Below are 12,548 nucleotides of genomic sequence, written 5' to 3' on the forward strand. Positions count from 1 at the left end.
TTATTAATGAAATATTTGATTGGAGGTATTACCTTATGATGATTTGTGAAGATTCTGGCTATGTTACAAAAGCTTATAAAAGATGCCTAGCAATACTAAGGAATTTTTTGACTTTCAGTTTTTCAGGGGGCTTGCTCTTCATGCATAAGGGATGGGCTTCAACTCTCTTGTGCAAGTTCTATGTGTGCATTCAATCTGTGTTTTTGATACTCTTTCTAAACGTATTCCCCAAGTGTTTTGCTTGTCCTCATTCCAGCATTGTTTCCAGAGGCCCTGCTTAAATTACAAGACAAAGGAGAACAATTGGATAGAGACAGATACAGGAGTAATTAGCAGCAGAAGTGATCACTGCGGACAGAAATCTGAATTAAATATATCTAGCATCTAGAAGTTGCCTTTCTCTTTTGCTTAGAAAAATACTTAAAATGAATTACAGTTTGTTCAGGAAAAAAAAAATGTAGAAAAGCTATGTAAGGACACAAATAGCTAATTGGATTGTCTTCCTAACAGAATTCTGGATCAACAGAACAAGATCAAGCTCTGAGGGCTTCTAACAGTGTGGGTTAAGAAAGACTACGTTTGAAATACATGGGAACTAAGCAGAAAAACTCAGGTGTAGTAAAGTTTTAGGAAGTGGGAAGAATGCCCAGATACTGGCAATCTGGGCAACTGAGAGGTTTCCACTGCTGAACAAAAGATGTGGGAGGAAGATTAGAAGTTCAGTTACAGTTTGGGCATGAAGGTGAAGGGAGCAGATTTGAAACAGGATCTGTGCGCTTCCATCACAGAGGTGAGAGCAGCAATGAAGGTGTCTGAAGGCCCAGATTCTTAGTCTAAGATTTGGCTGCAGAAGAGGTCAATTAGGGACATCACTTATTGCACAGAAGTGGAAAGAAGTTTTGTTTGGAGAAGGTCTACGTGGAATTTAATAGTGAGTATTTAGGACTAAAGGAGAGTATATGTGTCAGTGAGTTAATTCTCTGCTCTCTGTAGCGTGGTCTAAAGGAGCTGAATGATGAAAGCGAGGAGGACTGGAGTTCATAGTGGCAGCCGTGCTTTTATAGAAGATCAAGGAAGGAAAGCTGATGGAGCCTAGGTTGGTACCAGTAGTAGTAATGGAAGACAGGAAATAAGAACATGAAAAGGTCCGGGGGAAGTGTTAAGGCAAGAGAGGAAAAAATCTGAAACTGGATGGAAAGGGATAAGTGGGCTTGAATAAGGACTGTCTCATATTGCTTGTGTTTGAGGAGCAGTACTCATGTCATTTGGAAATATAACCACTTGCTGGAAATAAGTTCTACTGTCACCATTGTCTAAAAGAAACCACTCAAGAAATTTTCCTTCACCACCCTTGTCATGAAAGTATATTCTCCATATACAAGGAGAACATGTTGGTGTTGTAATATACGTGGATGATATAAAATAGTGTATGTTGCAAGACTGGAGAGAAAAGCAACTTTTGTAGTTAACACAAAAAAATGGATTTTTAGGAACTAACTCCCAAAGATTTTTTTTTTTTTAATTCATGTCTATTACTTGTTTCACCGTCTTTCTGAAAGTAATTTCTGCTTTTGCAATAAACTTGACAAAAAGGTAAAAGTTCAGAATTGTCACACAGGGGTTGGTTTCTGGATGACAGACTTAGACAAATACTTATGTGCTTTAACACTTCTTGTCTATCCACCTGCTGAAAATCTAAACAGTAATAATCTGGTTTTTCTTTTGCTGTAGTAAGCCAGTGCTCTGGGTTTTGGTGTGAGAGAACAGTTACTAGTGGCCAATTTTCTTTTCTTGACTCCATTCTAATTCTCATTTCATTTTTTGATCTTTAATCTTAAATTGTTTTTTGGTTTGTGGGTTTTTTTTATTTGTTTTTTGGTGTTTTTTTCCACTTCCGTTTCTAAAGAGCCTGTTTTGTCACAGCAGATAGGAGAGACTTATGTTAAAAGTCATTGTCTTGGCAAGTGAAGCTTTAGTAGCTGTTAAGTTCAGAAGGTTCATTGCTGCATATGTAATTAAAGCACATCCGATTTCAGTTAGTAATTTGGTTATCAAGTGTTATAACTTGTGGTCTTTTACAAATGACATTTAGACAACTCAGATATGCTTTGAGACTGTAGAGTGTTCCCCCATAAGCAACTGCAATAGTTAATTACAGTGATTTTTTAAAAACTTGCACCTGTTTCTAGTTTCAGATGCAAATTATTAGATCTGTTTATGGTTCTTGCTGGCAAAAATAGTCTAATCACAGATTCCTTTAATATTACTCATTTTAAAGTAGCTACTAGTGTAGTTTAATGGTACTTGGTCTTAAGACTTTAGAATAAGCTGTTGGGGTGACTAGAAGGACTGTTGGGGTGGCTAGAAGGAAGCTGTAGCTTTTGGTTAGATAAGATTTTTGAAGATTTACTCAATATGCTGTATATTTTAAGAAATTGCTTATGTTGCCTAGAAGCGAGGCAGGGGTAGGGTGGGTAGTTGTATAGGGAAACAGTTTGACACACTTTGGAGTATGTGTTTATGCTGGGATTCTTTCCAATCTTATATTTTTAGACTGAACCTTTCTGAGGTCTCTTTAACTCTGAGCATTTAAATGTAGTGCTGTCTACAGGCATTGAACTGTTGCAGGCTTTCTTATGCTGGATGAGGAGGTTGTTGGTCTTTTAGGTGTGACCTGGGAGGGTGTCAACTGCTCTCACATTCCCAGTCTTCCCATTTATTCTGTATTTTTTAGTTCTTGTTAATTAAGAACTCGGGGGATGAAAAGCATGTGATTTTAGGGTTGCAATTTTTCTTCCATTAGGCTCAGATGCTTGAATATATTTGGTAAAATGTATCTTCATCTGAAACATAGAAAATGACATGTCTTGTAGCTCATGCTGTCCGTCATTGGTAATTGCATAGAGAATATCTGTCTGCAGAAGAAGCTCTTGTATTATCTCCTGTAAACTCTCTCAAATACCTGTTGACCTTTCTCTTCATCTTACTGTTTTCTTATATTTGTCTCAAAATGTCACTTTCTAGAATACTTGGAGCTGATCATACAGTTAGCACTAGGAATTTTTATCTCTATCGAGTCTCCATATATTTTCTTTGAACACATAAGTATTCTGCTGAGTGACTGAAGGCAAGTAGATTGTCATTCATACCTCCTTAATGACTCTAATTGGATTATAGTGCTGTAGAAATCAACAGCTTTTGTATGTTTATATGGTGGCTCCTGCAGAGTAAGCAGATGTGAGTTCAAAATTTGTTTTCCAATTTAGGGCTGTTTCATGCAGTTTGAATCTAGAAATAGATGAAGTTGGTAGAGTGATGGAGCTTTTATTATTACTGTTGTATGCAGCACCTGGGGGTGAAAATTTAAGGGAATAAAGGTAAAGGCAGAATCTTCTTGGCACTTGATCTTGACTCATTTTAGTGAGTCAGACTTACTATAAGTATGCAAACATCATTAATCTTGTTCACACAGAGTGGTTGTATTTGGGGACGTGCATGTTAACTTTAGATCTTGGCAAAACCATTTCTATTTATGAGTAAAGTACACTCACTGCAAAGCATCCCCTTCAAATTAGGTTAATGTAGATAGACCTTGAACATCTTTTTATTAAGGGCTGAGATACATAGTTACCCTGTTTTTCTAAAAATTCAGATTTTTCAGTGATAGTTGATCCTTTGCGAAAAGAATTTCAATATCTATTAACAAAATACCAGGAGATGAAGGCTGTCAGTTGCCTCTAGAAACTGAGTTTTGAAAATGAGAAATTAACCTCCAAAATACATTATCCCCACACTGAAGTGTTTTGATTCTTAAGTGTTCAGTAACACTTCCTATTTGTCATTCTCTGTAAGCCATCTCTTTGGCTCCTGTACAGTGTGCTGTCTCTTGGTGAGAACATGACTGCGGGGAATGATGTCTCATTCTGACGACCTGATTCTCACTCTCTCTAGCTACATCTTATGCAGAGCCCTCTGCTACCCTTGGAAAAGCTTTCTGGACTTCAGATCTGTGGCTTCAAGTCTTTCAGTTGGCAGAAGTTTTCAGCCGCTTTCATTACTGAATTGAGTACGTTGCTGCTACAATAGAATGTGAGCAAATTTTACAGAGTACAAGAAAGTTGTTTTCCCACATAAGCAGATCATAGTAAGTTACCCTAAGTGGTATTACTTGTGTTTCTCTCTTGAGGCTATTGTTTTGGCACTTTGTTTCTTTGCTCTGCAGTTGAGGGACAGTGACTGTTCAACAGTGTTAATGAGCTTGGATTTGACAGTCAAAGCGAGCAGCTTGATCCTTCATTTTATATTGTTGGGGAGAAATATGGATATGATATGGGTCACGTTGAGAAAAGTGGCTGAAGAACCTAAGTTTGAATGCCTTTCAGTCAGTGCATCTGCTAAAATATTGTATTGTGGTTTTGGTACTGTATATATTTTTTTTTAAATGCATGCCTAATAGCACTTCTAAGAAAATGTAAAGGCTAATAATACACTTGCAAAGCATTTTGCTTAGAGCATTTATGCTATAGTACTGTGGTTTTCCCCCTGCATGCTATGCATGTTGACCTGTAAACTGGGAAGTTATTTTTTGGATGACATCAAGGGATGTCAGACTGTCAAATTGAGAATAAAATGCCTGCCTAAAAATAGTCTCTACTTGAGCTTTTGAGGCCAAGCTAAACACTGGAGCAAAGCAATGTACAATTTTTAACTTAATAACGTACTGGTTGTTTCTCAGATAGCAGTGGGGGCTAGTGCACTGGGGGTTTAAACTGTGAATTTCTGGAACTGAAATCTTGATTTGCTGCACTTAGACTCAATATCATTTCTCCTTAGGCGTTCTTTGACCTTTTTTGTACAGGTGAAGCAATGCTCTATAATAGACATGACGTGATCTAGATCTGTGAGATTAATAATGCCAGTTCTATTTTACTTGGAAAGCTCAGTAAGATCTGTCTGTATCCCCAAATTCTCTAACACAGCACCCCAGTGTTACTTAAAAGCTGTTTGAATCTCTGGAAGTGTTAACTGTTTATCATATACTTTTGTCAAATATTTTTAATAAGCTTTGTAGAAAAAAATATTCCAATATAAATATGTAGATACGTTCCCGCTTTTCTGTTAATGCCTGGTTAACAATTGTCAATCTTGTGGTATGTTGTTTTTTTTCCTGTATGCTTCAGATTGGCTTTTAATTACAGTTGGACTAGGTGACGGTTGTATGTCCCTTCCAACTGAACTTTTCCATTCTACTTCTCACATATCAAATGGTGGATGCTGCTTTTCATTGGTACATTTTCAGGATGTTGGAGAAAACGTGATATGGATCAAGTGACTTCTAAAAGCACTTAGGCCAAGGCTGCTGTTTCTTACAAGAATTGGTCCTTGCCTTCTTTCCTTTCAGTTATTCACTGTCTTCTGCTTCCTGCTCTTTGAGGAACCAGTACTCTTGCCTGGGGGAAGAAACAGGGAGGGGCTGTTTGTTTGCTTTTTTGTTTTACCTAGTACTTGTTTTAAATCCCCATAACTGTTTTGGCTTACATTAGTCCTTGAGATTATCTGAATTTAAAGAAGCTTCAAAAAGTTGTGTTACATTGGGAGTCTGTATATTTCTGATGCCTTGAAATATTTGAGGACTGGAACAGGCCATTTTTGTCTGTTTTTCTAATAACCTCTTGTTTAAACCAAGCTTTAAAACAGCAGGCTTCATTTTGTGTGATAATTAAAGGTCATGATGGGCGATTATGCTTAGAACCAAGGTATTGGTTTTGTTGACAATGAGTTTCAAAATCATGCTTTACTAAAAACTCTTATGTTCCGAAGTGGCCTTATAATTAACTCTGCATTTAACTTGTGAGGTTTATGGACTGTACTGATTCAAACAATGAGGTCTAAATTCAAGGCAAAGCATGCTGTGGTGGGGTTTGCAGCTCTTACAGCTCACACCTCATTGTTAATAAAAGGTGTGGCTGTGACTATTTATTTTTTTTTATAGTGGTTGCTTCAGATCTTGACAAGTTGTGTGCAATGTATTGTGCAGAAGGCAAGCAAGAACCATTCTGTTTTGTTTTTTTTCAAACTGAGTGATTACTAGATGTGCCTCTGCATGCATTCTGTAGTTCAAGTACAGGATGTAGGGCTTTTCCTCTCTAAATTCTTGAGTAGATAAGTAAAGGTACTGAGAGGTAATCTAAAAACTCAGTGATACACTTCTCTACAATAGTGTTGCTGACATATGTGCTGCTCTTCTGGGGTTCATGGCAAAAATAGTGTAGGATTATGTGCTAACATAATTTTTAAGTATTTCTGAATTTAGAATTACTTAGAAACCACATCCCAAGTTGGTCTATTCTCTTTTTTGAAGCTGCACTTTGTTTATAAACAGTGTGTTTTTGCTAACGAGATGCTGACTGGAATTTGTGTCTCTAGAGAAGAAGAGGAACGTCTGAGAAATAAGATCCGAGCAGATCATGAAAAGGCTTTGGAAGAGGCTAAGGAGAAATTGAAGAAATCACGCGATGAGATTCAAGCTGAGATTCAGACAGAAAAGAACAAAGTAGTACAAGAGTTGAAGAAGAAAGACAGCAAGCCACTGCCCCCTGTTCCTTTACCAAATCTTATAGGGATAAACAGTGGAGAACCAGCAGACCCGGATATTCAAGAGAAGAGGAACAAAATTAAAGAGGTAAAGATGATGATGTGGCCCTACCTGTTCTTGTATCTGACCGAAGTTCTTTATATGGTGTTTAGTTGTTGTTATGATTTATATTAAAAAGAACAGTAAAACAGGACTACAAATGTTTTTAATAAGCTGTAAGCTGGAAGTGCACATCAAGTATTGATGAACATCAACATTACTGAATGTTTTCTCCTGGTATTGGTGTGTTAATATTTTACTGGATAACAACTTAAAAATTATTTTAAGGTTTTCTTCAACTTAGTGGCATGAGTTAAGAGTGAGTTTGTCATTAACACATGGAACAGCAAATGCTTCTTGAAAGCAGAGCCTGAGTTTGTCAGGTTCCATTCAAAGGGTGGGATATGTTACTGTGTTACAAGGTATTTTTAAATGTTTCAAAAGTGGATTGAAAAGATAGGGGAAAAATAGGACCTGTTGCTAAAATTTGCAAATTACTGAATTATCACACACTTTCAAAATAAGTTATAAACTGATCTAAAAAAACCTGGGAGTTAAATTAAATAGACTGCCTCATTTACATATAAAACATTCAGACTGACATGTTGGCTTAGGCTTTTGCTTCTGTGCAATAGCTTATTCTATGGGAGTTGTTATTTCTGGTCTTATTCTTTCTGCTTCTGGTTGGCTATGAGATTCATTGCCCTCTTTTGCCCTGGCAATGCCAATTTCCTATTATTGTCGCCAAGTATTTTTCAGAGTCTGAACTCTTGACTAGTATGGCAGAAACATCATATGGTTCTCTTTCTTTCCTGCAGTCTTATTAGTTTTATGCCTAAAAACTGGGTTAGCCAGCAGGCCCAGGCCAGAGGCCGACAAGCACAGACTCTGTAATTAAAGAACATTCTAGTCCACAGCACCGGTAGTCACCACACCTAAATCTTCTTTTAAGTTGTAATCTGAGTTTAGTTGGCTCATAAACTAAACAAAAATCAGCATGACTGAAATTTTTGTCTTTGTGTGAATTGCCTTCATTGAGGCAGTCTTTCTGGGACTGTAGCTCTGGGTGGTCTCCAGACTTTGTAAATACTTTGTTGCAGGACAGCAGATAATCACTTTTACAGCTAGATGTGTGAAGTTGTAGAACACAAGAGTGGAAAGTCTGCTAGTGAGAGTGGGCAAATAATGCTGAAGAACCCATTGTTAGTATGTCATCATTTTTGTTTGGCCTCGGGGTCTGCTTCTGGATTTTGGCATCTGCTGTGTTGAAATGAATACAATATGGCTGAGATAAAACTTTCTGATGGTGTTAGATGAATAATATTTTGCCTGAAACCTGTTTTTGACAGCATCGGATGTATCGCAGAAGGCTGTATCGATTCCAGAGGTGCAAAGTGCATTTTGAAATATGCTATGATCATCTCTCACTTACTTTTTGTAACCAGTAGAGACTAATACAAATCGTTTTCGTCGATGAGATAGACTTAGCAAGAAAAAGAACAAGTTCCAGCAAACAGTATCTCTAATGTAAATCTATACTTAGTATATATAGCATTTCTAACACACAAGACATTACAATTGCCTGGATTAAGACAAAAAACTAGCATAAGGAAGTGCCTGGCTCATTTGAGGCTGCCTAGCTGGCTTCGGAATTCCAGAAGTCATTTGAAGTCCTGAGAAGTCATTTGGCTCATGCCTTGGCTTACTTTCAGTTGTCTTGATGTGTATTTAAGAAGAGCTGTTTACTCTCACAGAACAGCTTTAGACTGTTTAAATTCACAAAATGAATGAATTTACATAGCATATTTCACCTAGGATCAAGTGGTGAAAGTGTAGAATTGGGCTGACTGCAATTTGTAACACACACGGGTCTTTACAGTTGGGGGAAGCACTGGAAAATTTGCAAACAGGGATGTAGTTTCTATGATTTTTACAGGAAATCTATTACTACTTTCTTTCCAAAGAACAACTTGAAGTGGTTTTTTTTTAAAAAAAGGTCTTTGCTTAAAAAGTGGTTTTGCAGTACTCAAATACTTTAAATGCATATTTTGGGTTTTTTTAGAAAGTGCATATAAAATTAAAAAGAATTTGTGTAACACCCTTGAAAGCTTTGTAAAGCATTTGAAAGGTTTGTGTAATAGACATGTTTACTGAGCACAGAGAGGGAAGCTTCTCAATATCATGGAATAAACCAGGAGCAGAATCTGCATCTCTTGGTTTTGTTTTTGTCCTTTGTTTCTGATATTTATATTTAGTGTTACATTGTATTCTCAGTTGTAACTAATTCACAGAATTGAATAATTTGTCTATATTTCTGTGATGAGATATTAATTCAGTTGTTTCAGTAAGGACGATTAATAAGCTTATTATTTTAGATGTGCAGTGACAGCTTTGAGAAGTAAAGGTTTCCCACCTGCTTATGGTACATGCTTTGCAGCACTTCCCTGCTATATTAGCTTGCTCTGCTGGCTTTTAAAAAATGCTGTGCTTTTTAATTAACTGATATTTTAAAGAACAACTGCACCTGAAAATTATTCTTGCTGCTACACTTCAGCTTTGTATTAATATATTGGTGTTCGTTTTCATACTAAGTAAAAGATAAGAAAGTGGTTTTATAAAGTTTTTGATACACTGTTTTTGGAAAATTATACAAATTATATCGTAAACTGAGCACAAAACTAATCTTTTGGAATTTTTGGTGCTTAATTTCCGTTATGTCCTTTAAATGGCATTCAGAATATTAATTTTTTTTCTTCAGTTAACGAATAATCATTACATAGTGCTCTTTTTTAATGAATTTTCTTTCATTTTACTTGAGAAGTTAAATTTTACCCAGTCAAATAAGAAAACCTTATATTTCTTTTCACCCTACTCAGGGTTCAGGTCTTTCATTTCAGCCTAAGATTTCACAGTATTGTCTTACTTATACCATTCATTTTGGATAATTGTTAAAATAGCTTATTTCACCCAATAATAGTTCTCTTCCTATGCAGGATATTCTATATATACCATGTTCTAAGCACTGAAATATTTGAATTCTTGGTTTGTTGCAGTCTGTAGGTGTTTGTTCAGGTAAGTGTTGAAATTATGGATATGTAAGTTTTACATACAAGCCAGTATGTATTCTGTTACACACAGTATCAGTTTTGCGTATGTGTACGGACTACATATGTGTACTGAGCATAATAGTCGGGGACCTGGGTAGTCATCCCATTGATCCTACCAGGATCAGTCCCTAAGAGGACAAGGTGTGAGGAGGAAGGCACTGGCAACGCATGTCAGCAGTTGGTTGTGGAGCTGGGTCTGGCAGCAGGACTTAAGGGTTCTCCAGCCACGAGACCCTGTTTGCAGGATCTGCCTGGGAGGGATGGGCTCTGCCTCACGAAGGCAGGGTAAAGACGTCTTTGCCAGCAGGATGGCTGACCTTGTAAGGAGGATTTTAATCTTGGAATGGTTGGGGAGGGAAAGAATAACTAGCAGCCCTGTCAAGGGAGTGACTGACAGGGTGGATAAGTGAAGGGCCTGCAGTGATGTGGCAGAAAGGCATCACTAAGTCAACAACCTGGGGCTTAAGGAGGTTCCCCTCTAATGTTTGAATATAAGGAAATGCCTACAAGATGCCATTTTGGAGAAGTCTCCAAAACCATTTCTGGTGAATCAGCATGCCAGGGTATCTCTCTGGAGTGTGTGTACAGTACTGTGTGCAGCATGGGAAACAGACACAGAATCATAGAATCGCTAGGTTGGAAAAGACCTCTTGGATCATTGAGTCAAACATGATTTTTTTGAGATCTGTGTGCAGTTGTAGGCAGTGCTAATTGTCCATAGACTTCTTTCGGGAGATGTGGAGATGGATAGAGATGTGGTAGGATGACTTTCATGACTGCAGTGTTGCAGTAGAGGGATATAGAGTCTCTAAGAAGACTGGGCTAGGAGGCTGAGGGAGTGACGTAGGTTTTTATGTGAGAGAGCAGCTGGAGTGCCTGGAGCTCTATCTGGAGGTTGATGATGAACTAACCGAGAGTTTATGGATGAGGATTGAAGAGCAAACTTATACGGGTGGGGTTTTAGTGTGTGTCTGCTATAGGCTGCCTGATGAGGAATAACAAGTGGATTAAGCATTCCATAGACAGATTGGAGCAATGTCATGTTTTCAGGCCCTGGTCTTCTTGGGGGGCTTCATCCAACTCAAGATGTGTTGGATGCGCAACACAGCAGCGCGTAAGCAATTGGCGAGTTTCTTAGCCTGCACTGATGACAATTTACTCCTCCAAATGACAGTGCAGCTAACAAGGAGAGGTGATCTGCTAAACCTCATACAAAGGATGAGGGGTTTGGAGATACGAAGTTCAAATCAGGTTAACGATAGTAAGTGAGCGTCCTTCTACCTGAGTTCTGTTTTGTGTGCTTATTGAGAAAAGAGCTATGCAGAAGAAAGAAATACTTAATCATTTAGAGGTCTTTTCATGCTCTTTTCGTAGTTACTACTCATACAACTTCCACTGCTAATCTAATTTATTTTTTGTAACTGCAGTGTTTCTGATCTAGCCAGATCGTCTGCCTTCTGTGACTGAGGGACTTCTTTCAGGATCTAAAAACAACTTAGAATTATTTCATTATTGCTGGCACTTTACACACTTTTTCTTGATCAAACTTATTTTGACTTCTAGTTGGTTAGGACATCAGTTTTTAGTAATACTTGCCTGTTCTGTTAGAAGCTTTGCATTGTATCTTATAGCTCACTGTTCCTGGTTTTGATTCCATAAAAATGAAGCACAGAAAGTATTATGAACTATCTTTTTCAATATTTAAGATAATACTCCCTGCAGTACGTATTTGTATAATGCATACACATCCATTTTATGAAAAAGATCATGTTTGTTTATACATATGTATACACACACCTCATTAAGTGGTTTTGTTTGCACACTGTTTGGATTCTCTCTGTTCTGGATTCTCAACTGTAATTCATCATGGTGAGAACAGCTAAGTTGGCTTTAAATTAGTTTAATTGCCAGTTTTAAATACTTACCTTATTTTTACTGAATGAGTAAAATTTGTGTAAAGTCAGGATGGACTCCTCTTGATCAGGCCTGTTGGTAAACTAATTTTCGATGGATATGTTGGAATGAAAATTGTGCAATTAGGACTTTGGGCTAGTACAGGCAAGTTAGGAATGCACAAAGTTATGTCCCAGCATGTTGTGATGGCATAAACACACCATTTTACATTTTTAAGTCTTTAATTTATGCCTATGAGAAGCTTTGTAGCTTGATTTATTTATTTTGCTCAAACAGAAGGGTGAAATAAAGCTCCTAATGTGGATGGTGCTGTATTTCAGCTGCACATCCTGGACAGGTTGCTTTGGTTGCTTGCTTGAAATACAGTACTAATGAGGGATGCAAGTTTGTTTGAGGATATTTAAAAAATGACTCCATTTATTCAAGCTGTAGCAATTAGAGAATCCTTTAACCCTCGTGCGTTATTGGAAGCACATTAAAAATTCAAGAAGGTCTTCCTTATTAAAGATACTTTTTTTTTTTCCAGACCATTGTGAAAAAAATCCTGTCTTTCAACAATAAACTACCACATTTGCAGTATTTAAAATGCAGAAATGCAAAGTAAAACAAAGAAAACCAGGAACTATTTCACTTCGTGGATTTAATAAGCGAAACAAAAATGAGCAAAACCTCAAGTAAATTACTTGTCTTCAGAATTGGGTAAATCAAAAGCCTCCATGATAGCTGATTGACCTTGCAGCTCTTTTTTTTTAAAAAAAAATTTGTTTTATATGCCATTTATTCCCATACTATGGAAATGTTGGTATCAAAAATCATGAATTATGACTAGACAGAAGAGAACTTTATATTAAATCATACAAGATCTATTATACAAGTGTCTGAGTTTTTGTAGC

At 37.2% G+C, this 12,548-nt stretch overlaps 1 protein-coding gene across 1 annotated transcript in view; it reads left to right on the forward strand.

Annotated features, from left to right (window-relative positions):
- Positions 1-12,548, forward strand: part of MAN1A2 (mannosidase alpha class 1A member 2) — a 127,677-nt gene that overhangs the window by 22,842 nt on the left and 92,287 nt on the right. Inside the window, exon 2 of the mRNA XM_069866321.1 lies at positions 6,427-6,682. Coding sequence (XP_069722422.1) covers positions 6,427-6,682 — 256 coding nt within the window. The remainder of the gene's footprint in view (positions 1-6,426; positions 6,683-12,548) is intronic.

The sequence above is a fragment of the Phaenicophaeus curvirostris genome, chromosome 1, assembly GCF_032191515.1.
Source record: "Phaenicophaeus curvirostris isolate KB17595 chromosome 1, BPBGC_Pcur_1.0, whole genome shotgun sequence".
In the NCBI taxonomy this organism is placed as follows: Eukaryota; Metazoa; Chordata; class Aves; order Cuculiformes; family Cuculidae; genus Phaenicophaeus; species Phaenicophaeus curvirostris.